At 39.3% G+C, this 23,410-nt stretch overlaps 1 protein-coding gene across 5 annotated transcripts in view; it reads left to right on the top strand.

Annotated features, from left to right (window-relative positions):
* SULF1 (sulfatase 1) overlaps window positions 1-23,410 on the top strand; it is a 122,755-nt gene that overhangs the window by 72,652 nt on the left and 26,693 nt on the right. For all 5 annotated transcript variants that reach the window (XM_027698064.1, XM_027697897.1, XM_027697728.1 and 2 more), the window contains 7 exons: window positions 4,464-4,615; window positions 6,642-6,811; window positions 16,735-16,885; window positions 17,883-18,058; window positions 18,624-18,752; window positions 19,015-19,071; window positions 20,054-20,183. In XM_027698064.1, coding sequence (XP_027553865.1) covers window positions 4,464-4,615; window positions 6,642-6,811; window positions 16,735-16,885; window positions 17,883-18,058; window positions 18,624-18,752; window positions 19,015-19,071; window positions 20,054-20,183 — 965 coding nt within the window. The remainder of the gene's footprint in view (window positions 1-4,463; window positions 4,616-6,641; window positions 6,812-16,734; window positions 16,886-17,882; window positions 18,059-18,623; window positions 18,753-19,014; window positions 19,072-20,053; window positions 20,184-23,410) is intronic.

Here is a 23,410-nt window from a genome sequence, read left to right as displayed (position 1 = left end):
CATTAATCCAGTAATGCTGATAGCAGTTAGAGGACTAACCCTATTGTGTAATACTGTAAACATTAGTCATAATTGCTTGTAAAAAATGCTGGGGGAAAATGTCCCAGGAATTATGAGAATTTGAATCACATTCAGCTGTAAGTATTCTGGCTTCAAACTCCAGAGATCTCCTAGGTCAAATTCTCTTTGTCTTGCACCCATTGCAACCGCCTGGATCTCTCAGTCCAGTTCAGAAACCATTAGTTAATTGCTAAAGGGAAAACAAAAATTTGTATTAAGGCATCTATTCATGTTAGGTACAAACGTGTATATTCTGCAGCCCCTCCAGAGATACATAGATGTCTGTTCACTATGCCATGTGTTGTTGTTTGCATAAACTAAATTGAACGTACTCATACAGAATACAATTATTCTGATATATTAAGCTACACTACATGTGATTAAAAATAACAATGTGTCCTGGGAACAGTTAGCAAAACTGCCAGAATGCAGATAAAAATTATGTTATTAAAATGCAAAAGCAGGCATTTATCTTTCCCGTTATCCCTATGGGGGCCATTGCATGCAATAATGAAAAGATGTCCCTTGAAATGGCATTACTTTTTAATGAGGCTTTTACCTATTGAGTCATAATCTCCATTTTACTAATTACAAGCAGAAATGGCTTTCTAAACCCTCTAACTGCTGAGTATGAGCGGCTTTTAAAGCTGAGCCTTCCCAGTCAGTACTCAGACTTGGGCAATTCAGCAGGTGTTGGACTACACCTGAGTTAAAGATGAGGGTTGACTCTACAAGCCAAGCGTGTGAAGACCCAGCGTTTGCACATCACAGTGTCAGTTCCTGGGCGGTTCTCTGGCATATTGGAATACTGTTTTAGTTGTTTACAATCCTCTGGTTAAACAGAAAACAACTAGGACACCCATCATAATTATTTGCTGATTGCTATTTGGCCCCATGGACACTACTATGCTTTCCTTTTACTCTGGCACTTGTCTTCATTCAGACCATGAAGAGCCAGACACTAAGTGCTGGCACTGGGCCTCAGCTCTGACTCACTCAACCTATCCTATACTCAGTGGTACCCAGAAAACCGCATGGTGCAGGGCTGAACTCTTATATTTCAGTAAAAGCCTGTCTTTTCCCTTCATCTGTATAATTACTCATATCCTCCTGAGTTTTTGACCAACAAACCAGTTTTGGTTAAAGCAGTTTGGCAAATGCAATCCATTATCACAGCCACTGGAGCTTCTGCTGGTATTCAGGGCTTTGCTACACATTTAACATGGGAACTGGTTTACTCTGCAACAGGGGAAAACATCTATTTCTGCAAGCTGTCATTCAGGGAGCTACTTAAAACTTGACAGCCCTGAGATTATTTTTATGATAAAATACTAAATCATTGCCAAGACAAAGGTGAATGGTTCAGGCTGTCAATCCACAGTCTCATAGCATGCACTGAAATATGGGGTTCAGGGGGCCAAAAGGGAGCTAACAGAACATTATTAAAGTTAGAAAATTAAGTAATCTAAAGCAAGGAAATTCCAAGATGAATTGGCCTCCACCAGTTCCATGCCATCCTTTCCTTTTCTAAATTCATTTTATCTGTTCTCATCCTTATGCCCCAGGTCATTTCATCTCTGCTTTTTATGCTGGTGGCTTTCTCTCAGGTAATAAATATCAAAAGAGAGAGGAGAGAAGGAGAGAAAGAAGCTGCCGGCTCTTTGTTTTAGTGCCAAAACTGAAACTGTGGGAACCTTCTCAGGTCCATAAAGGAACACCCCATGGTGATGTTAAACTGAGAAGCTGGAGTAAGACTTTCCTAATCATCTGTGTGCCACAGTTTTTCAGAGCTTGGTCATTTTGAGACATTTTCATAGCCACCTCCGTTATTTACAAAGGCACTACATCAAAACCTACAGACACTAGAACTTCTTAGAGAAAAGCTTGACAATGATTTTTAAATGGGCAAATCTGTTTATTTTTCCCTAGCCCTTTTCTTGGAAATTGCTGAACTGTTTGGCTAAAGGTTCCATAGAGCAAAACGCAGCCTGAGTCAGATAGCATGGAAACTATCATCACTAATGATTGAAGTTTGGCAAGACTGCAAATAGCAGAGTCCAGGTCTCTGTATAAGTCAGTCTTAATAATAGATGGAGCAATCAAACCATCTTATATGATAAATGGCCATAACTCCCATTTCAAGCTTGAAAGCCTCTGATGTTTGTGGGAGGAAGGTTGGCAGTAGAGCCCTCTACTGATGAGCACGGGACTCAGAGGTTCCCCAAGGTTGTGCAGTAGCTGCTGGTGAATCTGGAATGGCACTCGGGAGGGCTGACCTCAGATTTCCCCTGTAACCACAGACTGTCCTTGATTTTGCTTGGCTCAACAATGCTTCCTCTCTCTCAGTCACGTCACTCCCCCATACTTTTCTTCACTGCTGTCTCTCTCTGACTTCTTTTCCCCTTCTACTCGTTCCTTGGCTTCCCCTCTCACAGTATTTCAGCCTTTACCCTTATACTTTCCCATGACATCTGACTGAAAGTTTAACCCAGTTTGGCTGCCTTAGAGAGAGGCATGGTTTCCATTCCAGGAGAAAACAGTGCTGGGCACATATTTCCTGCCCACTGTCATCCACCCTCTTCACCTCACAGTTCTTGACTTCTGGTTGGCCTCAGGAGTGTAAAGGAGACAGGCTGGATTGCTTTCTTGGTGGCTGTGGGAGGAAGAGCTGGAAGCCTGGTCTAGTGTCTGTAGGACTTGTTTATATGTCACATTCCACGTGGTATAGGAAAGTAAGATTATATATGACTATAATCTCTGGTTAGTGACATTTGGCAGTTCCACAGTATGTTGCCTCAGGCAAGTCTAAATTATGAACATTTTGATTTTTCCACCAGTTTTCCCAAGAAGTTCCCCATGCCCACATCAATTAGATCTGAATAATTTAAGGCCTTCCACAAATGTGCTCTTTTGGTTAGATTGAATGTGTCTAGGTTGGATGTGAGGTTTTCCAATGTGACTTCATTTCCTAGTAGGAAACAAGTACAGGGGTTTGAGGTGTGTCCCACAGCCCAGCTGAGGGACAGCAGCTCTGGGCAGCAGCTCTTTGCAGGTAGGCCTGGCTGCACTCAGGGTAGGGAGTGGGGCACCATGAGGGGTGCAGAGAGAGAAGCAGCTCTTACCCAGAGGAGCTCCGTCCCTGTAAAGGGGGAGGTCTGTGTCATTCCCTCCTCTTCAGCAGTTTCTCATTTTGCGAGCACCTGGAGTACCAGTGTGCAGACTGCTGGGGACAAAGGCAGCAGAACTGCTGGCAAAGGTGACCCTCCAGGGCCTTGTAAACCTCAAGATAATTAAAGATGGAAACAGTGAAGTTACTGAGACACCCACAGAGTAACCTGCTGGGACTGAGCTGGAGATAATAAATCCCTAAAAATCCAAGTTGCGGACCTGATCAGGTGTTTTGTCACCACACTTCCCAGGCAGGGGAAAAGCAGGGCAGAGCCATCTGAACTGACTATTCTATCCAGGCCACAGACCATACAAATGCAGCTAAAGACCTTCCATACCCATCTCTCCCTAGAAGCAACACAGCTCCATTTGCCACGGTGCCTTGCCAACATTAATACTCCCTCCCAAAGCCAGTTGGCTGGTTTTGGTGTCTATCTTTGGCATAGGCAATCCACACTTCCAGATATCTGGGAGCTGGCTGCATTGTGAGATTGCTTTTCTTCTTACTTCCTTCCAGAGGAATTGACAGGAACACTTACGAACCCTCCTGGGCCCGACCACAAAGGCTGAAATTTTTAGTCTGAATGGATTCTGACTTGTCACCTAATGGAAAAAAATACAGAGAGTTTGGCAGGCCAGGTAGAGGTGCTTGACCTCCAAGCCTTTGTCTCTGTTAGTTTTGCCTTAGAGAAGATGTGGCAGCAAAGCAGGGTGGACATTCTCTCTTGCTCTGCCCAAATGTGTCACAGTAGGATGGAGATCTGGACTTTTCAAATCTTTTATCAAATTAACAAATGTAGCCAGGATAGCAAGCCCAAACTTTCAAGGTAGAAGACAAGCTTCAAAACATCACAGAACTTGCTTAAAACCACAAGGTGTTTCTCAGATGTATCCTCTGGGCACTGAGGTTTTTTCCCATATTCAAGTGGAAATGAAGGGCAACATATTCTTTCTAAAAAAAAAAAAGCCTGAAAACATTTCACATGAGCACTAGATTCTAAAAGATTAAGAATAAAATGTAGAGTCACGAAGGCTTTCAACTCTCATAAAACTCTGGAAATAACTTATTTTAATTTCAAAACCCTCTAAGCTATAAAAGGAAGATTTTTGGTAAAGCAACTCTGACTCATTCTAACACATTTTCTCTTCATTCATGCATTCTTTTGACTCAGACTAAAAGACTTGGATTGCAAAGCCTCATGTGTGTGTGTGTTCTTTTTTTTTTCACTTCACAGCTTTTTTTGGGAAATACCTCAATGAATACAATGGCAGCTACATCCCTCCTGGGTGGAGAGAGTGGGTTGGATTAGTGAAGAACTCTCGCTTCTATAATTACACCATTTCTCGCAATGGTAACAAAGAGAAGCATGGATTTGATTATGCAAAGGTATTTTCCAGACACACAAATGCCACATGATTAATCCATATAAAAATAGCTTTCAGATCATTAATTAACCAGGTAATTAATTACTTAACCAACTACAACCACGAAATTGAGATGTCATTTTCTCTCCAGGGCATTGCAGATCAGTTTCCACATGAGAATATTAATCACTCAACAGAAGAAAGTTTCCCAGGGCTCTTCAGTGGAGTCTGATGATTCTTCCCTCCCTCCTTCTCACCCTCCCTTCCTCTCTCCCAGAGAGTGATGGTTTGGTGGCAGGAGCAAAAAGTAAATAGAAACCTTTACCCAAAATAATTGTACCCCTTGTGCCACTGAACTTTAAAGTTTGCTGAGTGTTGTCACTTACTACCCGCAGGAGAAACCTTAGTTAATGTTGTTCTCCATTATACAGTGCACACCAAAGAAAGGCTGTATGCCTGTGGTGTCAGACTCCGGATATGACTATGAGAATAGATAAGTGCAAGAACACAGCCACTGGAAAAGTTCAGAGCTTGTTTGTGCTCTTGACAAAGTGTGGAAAGTATGCCAAGGTGACCTGCCTGCTGCCATGAAGTTTCTCGGAAAGGGTTAGGAGCGCAGATCGCAGACTTTCCAGCCTGCAGAAAGCAGTCTGGAATTTCCTCAGACTAGCTCAAGGAAGATGATACAGATGTTGCAGCTGTGGTTTCTGACCCATGTAATGAGATTTTATTGGAAGCTCGCAATGCCTGTTTCTGATTTTCCCATCCATAGAAATTACATGATACTCATTATATATTTATAGAGAGCAAAAAAAAAAAGAAAATAAAGAGTATTGGTTAGTTATACATTCCTTACACACCCAGTGTATGTAGCTAGAGTAAATAGGGAAGCAAGAGGGGATCAGATGCTTTGGGAGAGCAGTCATATAGGCATTTCACTTGAACAGGCCACAAACCCAAAAATTATTCCAACCCTGGTGCCTCGCACTCATTTTCCATTTTGGAAACTAAAATATCACTCACTGTCTCTTCCATATGCTTGCAGGGTTTGTAGCAGCCAGGGCTACTGTGTGCACTCCAAGTTTGCTACAGGAGAGGGGAAGGGGCAGGGGGACAGGGAGCGAGTGAGCGAGGAGGTCGCAGCTGGTTGGCTTGTCCTAGCACTGACATGCGACACAGACCTTGTCCCTGAGGCTCTGCTTTTGCAGCTGTTTGGGGCCTCGAATCCACAACATAAGATTAGTCATGCCTGGAAGTGCTTGAAATTACAAACATTGTCTCAGCACTTTCTCAATGAAGCTCGCACTAGACCTCCAGGCCAACAGTGAATACTCTAAGGTGGCAGGTGGTTTAATTTAAGTTTTCATCTTTTTTTCTTAGTTCCATTTCCTCCCTTCCCCTTGTAGGCTTCCATTTGCCACCTTGGCTGTAGGTTAAGCCAGTTTATTAGCGAGTCACAACCTTAATCTCAGCAGCTGCACTGCTTAAAGTTGCACAATTAAATGAACAGAGCCCGCAGGAATTCAACTGCACCCTGCATTCTCATTTGCAATTTCTTTGATAAAGATTTTTTGCAATCTGTTCCACTTTGTACAGATGTGAAAGTAGAGTCTGAACAAAGACTGTGCAAGAAAGGTTTATGTAAACATAAAACCAGCATAAGAGTCAATGCTAGTTGGGAACCATTACCTTGTGAAGTGTTTTGTCAATGAAATTCAAGAAACATATCTTTGTCAGTACAGTCTGTCACTTTAAATGTTATTTGGCACTATATAGCAAAATCTGGTAATCAAATTTACTTAATACTTTCTTTTGTATCTGATTTGCAAAATACTATCTCATTTTATGTGGCATTGCCTGCTTAAGAAAGTAATTACTTCTCGGTCTCCCCTATGCTCCCTCAAATCATACATCTCTTTGATGGTATGCTTTTACTTCCTGATCTGAGCTTTAATGAGGACTTGAAAATAACATAATAACATGATAGTATGTGATCTAATTAATCATGCACTTTGTAACTTTTGCTTTGTGTTAATCGTATGTTCCAGGACTACTTCACAGACCTAATCACTAATGAGAGCATTAATTACTTCAGAATGTCTAAGAGGATATATCCCCATAGGCCCATAATGATGGTCATCAGCCACGCTGCACCCCATGGCCCCGAGGATTCTGCACCACAGTTCTCAGAGCTCTACCCCAACGCTTCACAGCATATGTAAGTCAAAATCACACACTGCCAGACCCACTCCTTGTGCCTGCTTCTGTGAGGAATTTGTTTATGGAGACATTGCAGGAACAGAGAACTCAAATATAAAAAACTCATAGTAAGCAGTGAATGTTTCCTTGGCTTTTTGCTGTGCTTGCTCCTTTTGCGGGGGAGAGTGACAGCTCTGACCATTATTAAAGCAGAGAGAAGCTCTTTTCCTCCTGGGAAGTTGTGGGAGATTAAAAGGTCAGTATTTGGCTTTGTAAGGGCAGCTTCTTACAATACCCTGAAAATATGTAGACACAGGTCAGGATCTGTTGGAAAGATATTACTTCCTTCATTTTCCTCTAAGATATGTGCTTCCTGGGCTCTAACAAACTGAATGCATTGAGAGTAAAAACAACCTTTTGAAGCTTTTGAGTGCACCAGATTTGTTTATAGACTAGATAGGGGCAGATTCCCAAAATAGCTTATTAGACTACATTTTAAAATACCGTTCTTAATCTTTCCTGGTGATTAAACTATAATGAAAAAAAAAAGAATTATTCATTTTAGCTTTAGAACTGAAACCAACTCTAGCTAAAAATCTGTAGATAGTCTTGGATTACACATCTTGCTTCATACCTTGAGTATTCTGTGTCCTTTTCCTTATAGTGAGATGCTATGGAAGCTTTCCACTGCACTTGTGTCTACCATGGGTTTGTAGACCAGTCTTTCCATTTGTTCTTAAACAATGTCTTTGCACATCAAACCCTACCTTAATAAAATATTACAGCTGGATTGTACATTGATTTGGTGTCTCTAAATGAGGATAAATCAGCTTCATACTACATTTGGAAAGCTTCTTGATCTGCAAATTGCATTTTGGGCACCCTGCAGTAGCTAATTCCTAAGGATGTTTTTTGTGGTTATATTAACTTCTTTAAAATTGCAATGTAGCAGTTACTGCATAAACTGCATATCTAAACTGATCACTAGTTGGGGCCAGAAAGAGATTTGCTGTTCATCGCGTATGGTTAAATATTTGTTAGTTGGTATTTTTTTATCCTCTTGCTGGGTGCTAGTTTCTAGATGCACCACTTTCCCTGACCTCATAATCTTATGTTCTCAATGATTGCACATTCCTGAGACTAGACTTTGCAAGTAATGCAAATCAGTCAGCCATGTTTTGTAGTTATTTAGATAGTCAGAATAATTTCTACCTGTATAGAGAACTAATGAAATTGAGATATTAGTTTGCAAATAAGATAGACATGAACACATAAAACCTGTAATATTGGGTTGTATGAAAGAAGTTTTTAAGTCATTATCCTGAATTATGCGCTCCAGCAGAAAGCAGCAGGGAATGCTTAGGGGGGAAAAAACCCCCACAAACTTTTCCCCCTGTTTTTCCAGCTTCTGAAAATCATCACTTTAGGTGAAGCATCTAGGTCAATGTGCCCCATTCTCTTTGCATTGTACTGATCTCATTTTCAGCTCTGATGGCAGCCCCACCATCTTGTGGCAACAAGTTCCATGGTGTCACTCCCTACACTGAGGACAAAGGTCTGCCTTTTCTTTCCTTCTAAACCTGGAGCTTGGTTATGCCACCTGTGTCTCTTACTTCCCATCCTGTGAAGAATAATGAATAGCCACTACATCAAATTTAATGGATCTCTCACATGTCTCCTTTCAATTGCCACTTTTCATAGCAAGAGAGTTATTTCTACTTGCTCTCACCCCATTCAACAGATTGCTTCCCATTTAGTGGCACAGGCTGCCTGGCCTCAGGCAAGCCATCCTGTCTGCTGAAGGACTATCCATCATACAGGAGGGTAGGATTCAAACTGTTTCCGCTCAGCTGTGGGGACCGTGTCTGGAAGAAAAGCACTGGAATCATTGAATCTCCCCCTACATCTCCCCAGGCCAAAGCAACTCATTTTAGGCTCCTTGCTCACTGTCTTCTGATAAGTGCTTGTAGGAACTTGCTTTGGTTTATCATGCTTTTGACACTTTCTACTGCTTGGTGTTTTCAGCCTACTTGTTTTCTAGTTTGTGCTGCTAGACCAAATGGGTTTAGTTAGTCTCCAGATTTTTAACTACCTCTCCACCTTATACAGGTTGCATGTTACCTCCAAAGATTAAGAGAAGATCCTAGTTATCTGTTTGAGGCTTAGTTTCATTTAAGTACTTGAGTGTAAATTAATTTTTGTTTGTGTAGACTCCTGGGGTCTAAATATCTTGCTTTGCTAGGCTACTTGTGAGAGCACTCGGCTGTGCTGCTTCTTTTCTTCTGGTGTTGTTAATTTCTTGGCAACCTTCTTGCAAAGATTTTTTGCTCTATTGACCTCAAGAGATCCTTGCTGCGTTGTTTTGTGTTTCTTATTGCACTGACTGACTGCATGTGTTAAAGTTCAGTCTGCAGACTAAGAAATGAGACAAAATGAAGATAAACTGCCAATTTGGGTGGCTGAAGATTCCAAACAACTGATTCCTCTACCAAAACTATTATGTTCTAGCAACATGCTCTAAAAGATACAAGTAGTTCAGTTCTTACAGAAATATTCGGTGCTCCATGTGAAAACAGCACAAGAACAATAAAATCCCTCCTGCCAAGATTTGTGTAATTTGAACATTTAACCCTTAGGTTTTCTTCCTTGGTGGTCAAGCACCATTTGAATCTCTTTCTTTCTGACCTTGGGTGACAGCCATCTGACCTTGGATTTTGTTTTTAAAAATGTAGTTGCTGTATCATGTTACTGTAACGCCTACCTCCAACAAAGAAGGGAAACCAGGTCAAAAGCTGCTTGCTGGCTTAACAAACTGAGATGGAAGGTTATACCTACAAACCAAGGATTAAGATAGCCTGTCAACCACATGTGAGGGGAAGTTTTGCTTAAAAGAACAGTAGCTGAAGTAGACCCTTAAAATATATGATGACTCTTTGCTGGTAAAGTGCCATTTGATTGAAATTCTGCCTCTATAAATTAAAAAACAAACAAACAAAACCACCAAAAAAACAGACCAAACCAAAACACCAATCCACAACCCAAAAGTTTGTTTAGAAGAAGTTTTCCACTGGCACATATGAAGAGGGGAGTGGCTATGGAAGGAAGAGAATTCTGCCATCAAATGTGGGGGTCTGTTGGTCTCAGTTCCTCCGTTATCAACATGGCAAGAAGAAAATCAAATGAATGCAGTAGCACAGTCCATAAGATTTATGAAAAAAACATCAGAGCCAAAAAGAAAATGAAGAATTGCATACCATCATTATGTACAGTCCTGTCCTCCTCAGCACAAACAGCCTGCTGGAGTGGCATGAAAAGTCTTACAAGGACAAGAACAGTAATGATGTGTACACTGTTTAACTATTAAGTGTTTTTTACTAATTCTTATTAACTCCAGTTTACAATGAAACACAAACTATATCTTACCAGAAGCAGCAGACACTCTATTTTTTTTAAGCTTCAGTTCTCCCTCCCACTCTCCCACTTCTCCTCTCCTTAAAATATGTCCTATTTCTAACAACTAAAAATGTTTCTGAAGCTTTATCCTGGCTGCTATGACCATAATGAGTGATATTTTCTGAAAATAAATGATACTAAGGCATGTACTCTAGCTATGCCCAGAAATCACTTCTGTAGAAGAAAATGGGACTGGAGAAGATGTACTAGATGAAAGCAATACATAGATTTTTTGCTGTGGTAATGAACATCATCTGTTGGAGAGCAGGGTTGGAAATGTTGTTGTTAAATGTGAAGTTATGTTACACGACAATATTGTTCCATCAAACAGCTAAGCAGGAAATCTCTGACTCAAAGGATGCTCTAACCAAAGCCTCAATTCTCAGTTATGCTCAGAGCCTCTGGCACTTTAACTTCCCTTTACCTTCCAGTGTGAACCAGTCTTAGGGGAACTATGAATCAGACCTAAGCTGTTTATAAGCTGTGGGTAAACAAACATTAGAAGCAAAAATCTGCAGGAGGCAGGTTTACTGAAGAATGTAAAAAATGGAAATCTGAAACACTGCTGGCTGTGCTGAGTTAAAGATCCTTGGGCTGGCAGGAGGACTGACAGCAAGATTTTATGACTACTTGGAAGAAATTCTATTGCCAAGATAGAGATCTGAGGAGGAACAGATAGAAATGACATCTTGGGAGACATCAGAAACCTTCACAAGCTAATGTGAGAAAGGGTAGATGATATGAAAGGCAGAACTTTATATTTCCATTTAAAGATCATATGATAGGTGCTGATAGACCTGGTGTGGAGGTAGTGGTGTGTCTGCAGTAGCAAAACATGAAGAGAAATGCTCTTGCACCTCTGGATTCCCAGCGGAGTCTTAACTGTGATTTTGGGGTGTGAGGCGACTGTATCTGGAGTCCCTGAGGCCGAGTCTGAAGCCTCTGGCAGTTACAATGGTATTTCTTGTAATGTGGACATTTGACCATTACAGTGGGATCATACATTTGCGTCAGTAATAAATCTTGACATATCAATGTCTTTTGTCACTGCTGGCCTGAGGCCTGCTTGGACTCCTGATGTAGAGATAAATGATCAAAATTATCACGTGTGTCATTGCAAGTGTAACTTGAAACAAGACTAGAAGAAACGGTGTGAAATAGAAATGTAAGTAAGATTCTAGTTGCACAATGAGGTTCTGCAGCAGCAACAAATAATGTTTCTTAAAATAGAAAGGTTTTATATTTAACAGGTAACAACTTTTTTACTTCTTTATTCTGAAATATAGCAGTTGTGTTACACTTCAGAGTGAAACTTTCATACCTCACATTCCCAGATCTATAAATATCACTGGGTTTAAAGATTTCCCTTTTAAAAGGCAGCAAAAGCAGACCCAGTATGGTGAAAATCAACTTCACATTAGTACAGACCATGGCACTGGTCATGTTAGGGTTTTTTTACTTTTAATTTTGCCCAGAATCTAGGCTTCCTGCTTTCCAAGAACAGTGTCTAAACCTGGAAGTCTGCTTTCCCTGGAAACAAAGAATTTGCTTCCTTCTTTTATTTACATTTTTTTCTGAAGAAACATGACCATTTATGCCATGTTTGCTAATCATATTTCAAAGAATAATAGAGGTGTTAATTCTGTACAGAAAGTATTAATTTTTCTCAATTAGTTTTACCATAGGAATTACATTAAAATGTTGTTGACTTTTATTTTTATGAAATGAAAATGTTCCTGGGACATCTACGTACTGTATTATTTTCAGTAATGGGAGGAGTCTCAATCCAAACACATTAGCCATACACTTTGGGGATTAAAACCCCTGAGAACTCTATGGAATTATTAAAACCAATATCTTTTAGGCAGTATTTTTGTGAACATAATTTTCTTTTGTTGAATAGAAACAGAAGGGAATTAGAAGATTGTAAATAGGGGAAAACACAGATTTTTACTATGAGCAATTCAACAAATGTTTGAAAATATATTTGTTTCTTTCCACATTAACCCATCTGTTAGAGACTTGTATATATTTAGATCAATTTTTTAGAAAGCAAACTAATTTAAAGTTGTACTGAATTCTGGAAGCTCTTAAAACATGCTGTACTCTGTTTTATTTCTTTTTCACACAGATACCACAACTGGCTAAACAGCAATAGTCAAGTTGAATCTCCCATTATTTTCTTAAACTGTAAAATATCTTTTAATGGTATTTTTATATATTACATATTTATATATTATTTATTTATATAATATTTTGCAAAAGGGCTAAGATAGTGAAATTCATTACTGAATTATTTGCTGCTTGAGAACCCCATTTTAATAGATCCTCAAGTACAAACATCCATTGTTTTAGGTTGTTGGGTTTGGATTTTTTATTTCTTGTCGAACTTAAAAGTTATCGTGGTACCTTAAAAGCCAAATAAGATGCATTCTTTATTTTGAAGTTCAATTTTAAATATATAAATATAGCAAATATGTTGTCATAAAGAGTTACTGAGGCCTCTTGACTACAAGGTGACTGCTAATACAACTCCTTTTCTCTCAACATAACTATAAGTACCTATTTGAACTGATGCTTACATATAAAGAAATTATAGATTTTGTGGTGAATCTTCCTTTAAAGAGAAAAGTGCACTACTGCTTAAAGATATTTACTCCTTCTGTAGCCCACAGAACATTTAATTATCACTGTAGATGTCTCTGTAAATTTATTTACACAGATAGGTGAATGATTACAAAATCTCAGGGTGAATTACTGTTCTCATTATGAAGATGTGTTTATGGGAAAGTGTCTGACCGTGTTCAACATGTATTATTGTTATGTATTCGGGGTTTTTTGTTAGTTAAACTGGGGGTATCGGTTCAAAATTTTTTGAATCTGGCATCTTCCAGTGTCCTGCCCAGTTCCGGAAGACATCTGTCATGAAGTACCAAGAAGTCTCTGTGTATTAAGTTCTGCATAGAATGTGTTGGACAAACGTAAGTGGGCAATTGAGCAATGTAGATTTGCCCAGGTTAGTATGTTCTACAAGAATGACAAATACTACAGTAGCTCCTTGCCAGACTTAGAGGCCAGGGACAACCTGAAAATTATGGGCTACCTGACACTGTCTGCTGATCATGGATCAACTAACATGCTCAGCAGAAGATAGCCTCTGTGACTGAAAAGAGGCAATAGAAGATATGGTACATACCTTCAACTTTATACTCCCAGTGCAAAGAGGAATCAAGGCAATGTAGATGTCAGCATTACTTTACAGAAATACTTGTCAATACTGAGCAAAGTCGTTCCCAAAAATGGAAGAATAGAAACAGTGACAGACTGTACTATGATGACTTTCAAGGGCTTATAATAGCTGAATATTTAGTTGATATCTCCAGCTGTTTCAAGAAAAAAATGTTGTGTTAAACAATTATCACTGACAGGGGAGAGGTCTATTTACATGGAAAAGTTTTCAGAAATCAGCAATATTCTCCCCCAGATTCACCTCTGTAATGTTTGTTTGATTGTTTTACACCAAAAAAAGGTAGATAGATCTGAGGGCAATGTCAGGTCTTGTGGCTGGAAACCAGTGCCATCCTGGTGGATTTCTGAAAGGCCCAATAAACAGGGGTACTCAGGGAACACAGACAAGCTGTGGGGTGTTGGAATTCATTTCTGTCTCTTCCCTAGTACTCTTTTTCTGACACTTTGAACCCCTGTTTCACATTTATCCATCAGCCAGTGACACTGGATGTTTCACAGAAGGTCCCGTTCCTTGAGTTGTCTGGGAGGAAAATTCTGCTCACTCTCTGCCTGCTGCATTTCTCACCCAGAAAATTCAAAATGCATTTGGAAAGTGTCTGTGAAAGGTTTTAACTGCCCTGCTAAATCCTTGAGTGCTGCTTTTAAAGATTATCCATTATGTGGAGGAGGCTTCTCACAATGGCCTGGGAACATGAGACCTGAGCCTGCTTCAGCAGCTGGCTCTCCTTCCTGGCACAGCAGCAGGCTGTCACGGTGCTGCTGGCTGAGCATAGCTCACAGCCACCTCATCCCTCTGTGGCAGTGGCACTCAGGACTCCACTGAAAAAAGTAGGGTTTTACTAGAAAATGCTGATTAATCAAAATTGAGCTCTTTCATGGGAAAACATCTCATTTGACAAACTTCCAAAAAACAGAGGAAAGTTTGCACTGGAAGTATCCTCTTCTGTCAGTGTGCCTGATAACTGATAGGTGACCAAAACTCCTAAGATTTGCTTCTTCAAGGTCTGGGGCTCCATCAGTCCCTCTGCTAGGACTGCTGGCTAGCCAACAACACAAGGGCTGTGCTCCTGGGATAAATTTTATTAATTTTGTGGCAGTATTCATTTTAAAAATCAGACTTCAACCATGAGAAATTACAAAAACTTTGACCTTTCAACATGAAATAAAAGAATTTCCAGCAGAAAAGGAATTCTAGTTTATGCTTGTCTTTGCTAAGTAGGGAACCAACGTTTTCATACTTCTTAATCTCTACCAAAGATTGAAAAATCCTGTGATACTGTTGTCTCACTTCTCTTTTCCTTGAGGCTAATGGTTAAGTAAATTAGTCAAAACTAGCTGTGTGTACTAGAGGCATACTTCTCAAATTCTATGTAAACTCTCAAAAAATGGTCTCCACTTAAAATGTGGACTTCATTAATTTATTGCAGTTGACTATAAGTGTATTATGTTATCCTTTCAGCTGATTTTTATCCTCAGATTATATAGTTATAGATTATCATACGATATCTGATACAGTAAAATCAACTACTTCCACTATTCTGTGATCCCATACAACCATGTTAAGAAATATAAAGGACTGGTCAAAAGTGTGACTTTAAGTTAATCAGTATACAATGTCGATATTGTTCAGTGCTACCTCTGAAGAAAAGACAACTACACATAAATATTTCAATGGGGAAAATGTACCTTAACTCACATTATAATTTTCAGTATCTAAACAGTAAATTAATATTGAATTACATTTTTACTATAAACTGAAAAGAGAATCACAAGAATCAAATTAACCTAATAACACAACAGCATTTTTTTCACTTTCTATTTATGTCTATTTTTCAAATGTAATGCTGCAACTCGTGTATTATGTACTGCAGTGTATTAGAAATAGGAAAAAAATAAAAGTCAAAGAACTTAATCAAAATGACAAAGCCTAGATTCCTTCTTCCTGGAGAAGGAAACTGCTCATACATAGGTGAAAACATTATGGGACATGGCTTTTGTTTGATTTCTCTTCACCTTTATATCTAGCATGTATGCTAGGTATTAAAACTGGATCAATGGAGAGCTTTTGTAACCTGCTTGTCTGTACAGCAAATTTACTTGGCATATTTTTTGCAGAACCTTTTCTTCCAAGGCGGTGTATCTGTGAACATATTCTTGTTTCTTATACGATATCCTTCAAAAATTCACTGGCTATGGATAGAACACCTCCCTTAAATTTTTCCTTCATTGTTTGTGCAAACTCCAAAAGCATCATTCTTTGCTTTGGATAGGACTCTATGCCCTTACTTCTTCTTAGTACTAGTATCAATAGCAGTGTTAGCTCAGTATTGTTGTCATAGTTCATGTTATGCTGGTAATGCACTGTGCTTTACATTCACATTGAAAAAATAGTACCTTAACAGAATTCAAGGTATGAATAACTGTTATTTTGGTATGGGTAGGATTTGCGTGTCTACCACATCACGAGGCATCACCGGGACATAGCTTAGATGAGGGCCAAGGGCAAGTAATGGAGACTGAACATAGATCTGGAGGGACAACATTGGCTGCAGCACTTTCTCAGCTCTCTCATTCAAGGCCACCATATAGTCTCCTGTCAGGATCCTAAGCCCAGGAACTCAGTCCTGGAGGGATTGCACTCAGGCTCCTGGTAATGCCTGCACTCGCCTCTGGTGATGGAAAGGGAAAAAGTCAGTGTTTTCACTCTTTCAGGTGTCTTGAAAACTGATAACACTGGTGGTGTTCTTAGTACTGACTACTAAATTTCTCTATCCCACTGAAAAATATTTTTCTTTGAGTTTTGTTTAAAGGTAATTTTCCTGCTGGATGCATCAGGGCAGCTCACCTTAATATTAAAGGGAAGCATTTATCTTTGATCTCTGACTTTCTTAATTTTTCTGCTTATCTTTATGGGATGCATCATTCATATAAGTCTTTTTAATGATTACAGATATGTTGAGTACACATTTTGGCATATCCCAAATATTAACATGGATCTTGTAGTGATCTTTGAGTCTGAAAGAAAGCTCAGAAAGCAAGTGGTTAAAAAATTTTGAGGAATTGATGCATGAACCAATGAAGCTTGGAAGCCACTGAAGTGCTGTTTGTTGGTATTTGTCAAATATCACATGGATTTTGTGACTTAACTGCTTGTTGGCTATTTCTGTGCTAGAGGAGTTCCCACCTTCCTCTGATGCCTGTAATGCTGCACAACTTTTCAGATCCGTTCTTTTCCTCCAGCACTCCCAGCTATAACTATGCACCAAACATGGATAAGCACTGGATTATGCAGTACACGGGGCCCATGCTGCCCATCCACATGGAGTTTACAAATGTCTTGCAGCGCAAAAGACTTCAGACCCTGATGTCAGTTGACGACTCTATGGAAAGAGTGAGTTCAAGAAACTACTCTGAATACAATCTTATTAGTCAGTAACTAAATTCATTCATTCATTCTTTACCTTCACCAACCACATTCCAGGGAAAGTCATTGTTCTATGAGGAATTACTCCACTTATCCCCAGCAGAAATGAATTCTAGTTCTCTGCAATATAATGCCGAGTTCCTCACTTTCTTTTTTAATTGCTGGGTCAATAAACTATGATTTTTTTAAAGGGAAAAGTCTCTGGGCCTAATATAGAGCCTGGTATTAACAGAAGATGCATCACCTGTGTGTACACATGGATAGACACAGGTGCACAGATGACAACTTCTATTCATTTCACACACTCCCTTCAAAGTTTGTCCTTCAGCTGAAATCTGGGAACTGGCAAATCACAGCAACTCAGGTGTCAGTCTACTGGTGTTTGCAGAAGTTAGGCAATGCAGTGTACAGCTAATTATAGGTAACATGATACATGAACTATTAGGTGTACTTTGTATGACTTTTTGTTCCAAAATCAAGCACCATGACCAAAGATCTTCCCCTAGAGAGATTTCTTTAAACTTTAATAAAAATTTACAGCCTTTTCCCAAGCCCACAACTGTAAGGAATGAGAAAGTTGTAGACTAACACAGTAAATCAAATCTGAGTACCTTTTCCCCTAAAGCTGTAGCAGACTTTTTTCACAAGCTCTGAGTACACAATGAATTTTGGACATACTAATGCAACTACACCATTGTTACTATATTTTTTCTATTCTAATTTTCTGGACCTGTTTAATTGTCCCCTGTGTCAAATGTGAAATTAAACTTGTAAGCTGATTTTTTTAGCAGCACGGTAAAGACAAGATGTAAAAATGCCCATCCCCAAAACATCTGTGTAAACAACCTCATTGATGCCATGTTTGGTTCTGTATATTTAAGGCTTATAAATGATGGTTATACATGATTATGCACAAAATGTTTTGCTACACTTTACTCAGAGTTCTTTCTGTGCTGTGTTGCAGTTACACCAAATGCTTGCAGAGATGGGAGAACTGGAGAACACCTACATTATTTACACTGCTGACCATGGTTACCATATTGGGCAGTTTGGACTGGTCAAGGGGAAGTCAATGCCGTATGACTTTGATATTCGAGTTCCTTTCTTTATTCGTGGCCCAAGTGTAGAGCCGGGATCAGTGTACGTTCTTTTGTGTCTGTAGCACAGCTGTTGAGCCTGATGTAAAATGTTTCTAAGAGCATGTAATTATCACTCTGTCTAACTTAATTTCATGAAGGATGCCCTATTATTGTAAAGCAATGAGTCTCATAAAGAGGCAGGTCTTTCACTTTGCATATTATGAATAAGTTATAAAGGAGATGAGAAAATTGTGTAATGCATAGTCATGTAGTGTTAGACTCTGGGTTTTGCTTTTAAAAACTATGTCTTCATCTTTACTGCTCACCTTATGGTTTATCAGAATGAATGGCATCATGCCCTCATTGTCAATGAGATAGGAGCGGTGTGGCTGCTGCACCTCCTTGTTTTACTGTGCTAAGCTTTTTCTTTGTGATGACAGTCTGCAGTACTGGCCAGTCATTCTGAGTTGTAGACTTCAAAGGAGGTTTTCTAAACTTAGCACTTGTGTAGAGCTTTATATCTTCAAAGTCCTGATAAACATTAATTACCATTCTATTTCCAAGAGAATGTTAAGACTTTACATATCAAACACATGACAACTTTGACTTTTTCTGTTGATTTGCAGAGTGCCTCAGATAGTTCTGAATATTGATCTTGCTCCAACAATTCTGGATATAGCAGGACTTGACACACCTCCAGATATGGATGGCAAATCTGTCCTAAAGCTTCTGGACTTGGAGAGACCAGGAAACAGGTAGGTCCCAACGTTGTTTATAGCCAGTTCAGAAGCAAACACCTAAGTAAATCAAAAACTGAGTGGAAAAAGGGATTCTGTGAAAATGAGCTGCGTCATGGCAACGACCACAGCTTTCCCATTCAAAGAGTCTCTTAAATAGCACATCTATAAAATGGCAGGTGTATATATAAGTGGAGAGTTGTTTTTTCAAAAATAATTTGTTAACACTAGCAGTGCTATACATAAGTGCCAGCAGTAAATATTATTATTTTACTTTCAGGTTTCGAACAAACAAGAAGACCAAAATTTGGCGTGACACATTTCTGGTGGAAAGAGGGTAATTATTAGGGGTGAGAGAGTTTTGGAAGAGCATGCCTGCTCGGAACACTCTCTTGTACATGCTTTCCTTTCTGGTCCCTCCTCTTCCTTTTTATGGTCAGAGAAGTAGTAAATTTTGCAAGCAAACTGACAGGCCTGACTTGTTTCCTGGTTTTCCACCACTGGAAGGTACTGTGCTTTCAAATCCCTACCTCGGAAGAAATTTGAAAGCATGCTTTTCTGGCAACTCTCCTAGCCTCTTTCCTTAACATTGTGCTCGTGTCCACTTATGCCATCATCTGATTTATTTTCTTACCAAATCTCTGTTTCAAATCCAGCTGTGCAGAATCCTCTTATCAATTGATTTTGTATTTTCCTTCATAGGCTGGAAGCATTCCTCATTTTTGTTGCCACTAAGAAAAGAGTTATGTTTAAATGAGATTTGTGACTATAACTGCTCCTCTTTTCACTGATACCTCCTTAGATCCTCTCACCTTGCTAGTTGTTGTGAAAATTTTCTCTGGGTAAAAATTTTACAGCAATTACCTTTTGGCACTTTATGACTTTACAGATTGTGGAAATCTTGTGTGATGTATTACGAAACAGTGCATATAAGACACATTGTAATATATAAGGTACAGCCAAGCTAGTGCTGAGTATGGAAGTCCTATTGTGTCTTCAGCTGAGTTTTTCAGCCAGGCAAGTACTGCTTCAGAGAGTTTTGCCTTGTGAAAGAAACCGCATTGATGTATGAATGGTGATGAACTGTACCAGTTTGACATATTTTAGCAACCCTTGTTTCTCCTTGGGCAATTTTCAGCCAAGCACCTGAGCCTTTTTTTCAGTACATGACCTTCATCAAAGGTCGATAACAGAAATGTGGGGATTTTTTCCCCGAGAAGACAGTAAACCTTCAAGTAGCTTTGCTTTTCAAGTTACATTCATTCTCTTAAGAGTTTAGAAGAATGTATCTAAAATGTTCAACTTTATTTTTTTATAAGCAAATTTCTACGCAAGAAGGAGGAATCCAGCAAAAACACTCAGCAGTCTAATCAACTACCAAAATATGAGAGAGTAAAAGAATTATGCCAACAAGCAAGATACCAGACAGCCTGTGAACAACCAGGACAGGTAAGCAACAAGTAAATGCAGTCTTCCAAGAGCCATAGGGAAATATGTACACTACGGATCAAAAGAATTTGAAGGATATGGCATTTGAAAGATAACTAAAAGATCATTGTTGTGAATATCTCTAGCAAAAAAAAACAAATAAATGAAAAAAAAGCAGACACAATAGTTGCTCTAAGCAGTGATCCTATTTAAGGTATTGAAGGACTGGCCCTTAGTTCACTGTCTCAGTATAGGTCTTATGGTAGAACTCACATGCTCAAACATAACATGAAATGACTACTTTTTCTTTGATTTAGTGTATTGCTAAATATGCAAGATTATTCAGTGATAATTATGAGTAAGGGAAAAAAGCTTTTTGAGCAGTGAAAGCTTGTACTTCCTGGGCTAGTTCAGAATTACTGAAGCAAGCTGGTTAGTCCGAAGGTTACAAGTGATTTCATTTGCTGAGATGAACAACACACTTAGTAATCGTCATGCTTTCTTATTTATTGAAACACCTTTAATAGAGGGGTCCCCTGGCTCAGAAATGCTCACTATTTCGGGTCACTGTAAGGATTCAGGCAGTGATACCCGTATCCAAGCATTACTTTTTCTTCTTGTAGCCTTAATTATTTCCGTATAATGCCTGACTCTGATACAAAGGCCTAATTGCCTGGTCATAAAACCAGAAGTTACTGCATCCGTGACTACTATGCTTACACCTTAAGCTCTGTAGTGCATATACAAAGAGAGAGCTAAACTAAGAAACAGTGAGTCTGACTCCAAATTCTCTTCAATACATTTTGAATTAATGTTATACCTATGGTAACATATAGAGATTAATTTACTGGGTAGATATGTAAGGGATCTGTATGCCTTCTCATTGACACCCCCTCCAACCATGCTGGGGCACATGCTGGGGGCCTCAGGCAGTGGCTTGTGCCTGCCTTGCTGTCCTTCTTCTCCATCCCCATCCCCACACACCTTCCCAGAGAAGTGTGAGGTGATTTCTCCCAGGCAGGCACTTGCACTTTTCCCTCAGATGTTTGCTCAGACCACTGCAGCCAGGCATAGACCTGGCGCTGAAATATCTGTAGACTGTTTGGAAGGAGGGCATAAAGCCTTCACTGTGCTCCGCTCCCCTCCGCAGCCACCCATGGTGCTTTGCCCAGAGCAGGTAGAGCTCTGCACAGCAAACTGGAGGGCTGAGAGAAATGCTCTGTCCCTACCTTTCCCCTTCTCGTTCATTAAAGTGTTACAGTAAGTCTTGGTTAATCAGATTGGACTGGATTAATGTTTAGGCTGGCATATCCTTGGTCAGGTCCTCTGTCACAGCTCTCACCTCACACATGCTGCTTAAATGCAGCCACTTTTGAAGGGATATACACAATATCACCATCTCACCCAAGGGCAAAGTTCTCTGAAGTTCTAACACTGCCATTGTAAACAGAGGTTAAATTTGAAAATCTGAACATTTTACAAAAACTAAAGGAGATCAATGAAGTCATTTAGACTGTTAGACGCTAAAATGTTTAGTTTTAAAGTACCAAAATATTTTCTTTGCAATTATTCCTTATATTTGTTACCTCTCCATAATCCAGGTATGGAATAACTTTACTTTTCCACATGTGAAGAGAAAAGGTTAAGTATCCTGAGCAGGTATCACACCTGAAGCAGTAGGAAACACTGCTCACAGCCCTGTTCTCAGCCCAGGCCAGTAGACCATCCCATATTTGTGAATCCCATTTGATCAAAGGGTGAAGGAAGAAGGGCTTGAGTCATCAAGGAGGTTATGAGAGCAATAGTGTTTGATAACAGGTCTCACACCTACAAACTCCCATCAAGGCCTTTTAAATGCAGAAGATATGTTGGCTCCACAGAGCCCAGCAGCCATCCCTCACAGCGGAATGAAAGACAGGGCTGAACTGACCTCTTTAAGACCAATTTAAGACCTAGGCATTGGAGTATATAAACTATTTTTCTTAAACAAATAGATAAAACTTGTCCCTGGTACTTCTAATATCCTGCAGGTTTTCTCCAGTGATGTTGAAGTTAAACATGCCTTCGGAAACCTTTCATCAGACAGAGCACCACAAAGGGTGGTAGCGCATCCTCTGGGCTCGTTCAGGCCCTGGTGCACAGACCCACTCCTCCCACCCCATTTGCCCTCACACCGGCCTTGAGAAGCGAGGGAAGTTTCTCTGTCAGGGATGGATTACATGAGGTGCTCACAGGGAAGTCAACATAGAACAGAGGGTGTACAACGCTGAAGTAACATGAGCTTCAGTGAGGCATTGCAATGTGAAATAAGCGTCTGTAGGATTTTTTCCATGTAGAAAAGGTCTTCAAAAAATCAGAAGTTAATAGGTCAAATAATTTTACTTTAGCACAGATGGGTTCCAGTGTGCATTTATGGGATTCCTCCAGGAGATTTGCCTTAATCATTTTGCACCTCTTGGAAAAGAGAAAGAAGAAATATGACGGACTTAACTTTGTTTTCTCTTTTGAGATTATTATATTTAATTTCAATTACATAGATGCATATATTGAAAAAATCTTCATTTTAATTACTATGGTTTATAATACTTCCTACATTTACTCTAATCAATTGCAGTTTATGTCTGTTAAATTAAAATTACCTTCACAGAATGAGTGATTGCTGCCAGATTTTTAAATAATGAAATTACTGGTCGGTGGGAAGTTGCTGCTAAGTGTCTGAAACTAAGAATAAACGTTTGGGGAATTAATACACCAATGTACTGTCTAGTACATTTAGAGCTTGTTCTTAATAAATTTACTTAAGTCAATATTTAGTTTATTTGAAGTGGAGAACAGGAGGAAGTTGAAAAAGAAAAAAATTAGTTTTTCCTGTATAAAAACAAGGTGTTATCCTGAGACCTGCTAGTTCCAAAATCTGCAAGGATGTGGTACTCAGGATAACAGCTTCAGCTTATTTTCTATTTTAAAAAAAAAAAAAAGAAAAGAAAAGAACCTGGCATAGTAAAGATAATTTTTTAAATTTTTCAATGTCCAGTGTCTATCTGAAAGTAGATAAACTTAAAATGGGGGGGGAAGAGAATATGTTGAACATCTGTATCATATAAATATAAACTACTTTCACCTTGTTTTTTTTAATGTATTTAAATATTTTAGCACCACTGACAGATTGCAGTACTTTCAATGTAGAGCACTGTCCCCTTCTTATTTTTTTCATAATCCCCTTTATTGGAGGACAGTTTCCAAAAGTT

The sequence above is a fragment of the Neopelma chrysocephalum genome, unplaced genomic scaffold, assembly GCF_003984885.1.
Source record: "Neopelma chrysocephalum unplaced genomic scaffold, ASM398488v2 Primary Assembly neopelma1_22, whole genome shotgun sequence".
NCBI lineage: Eukaryota > Metazoa > Chordata > Aves > Passeriformes > Pipridae > Neopelma > Neopelma chrysocephalum.
The sequence above is the reverse complement of the archived record's forward strand: the minus strand, read 5'-3'. Positions and strand labels throughout refer to the sequence as shown.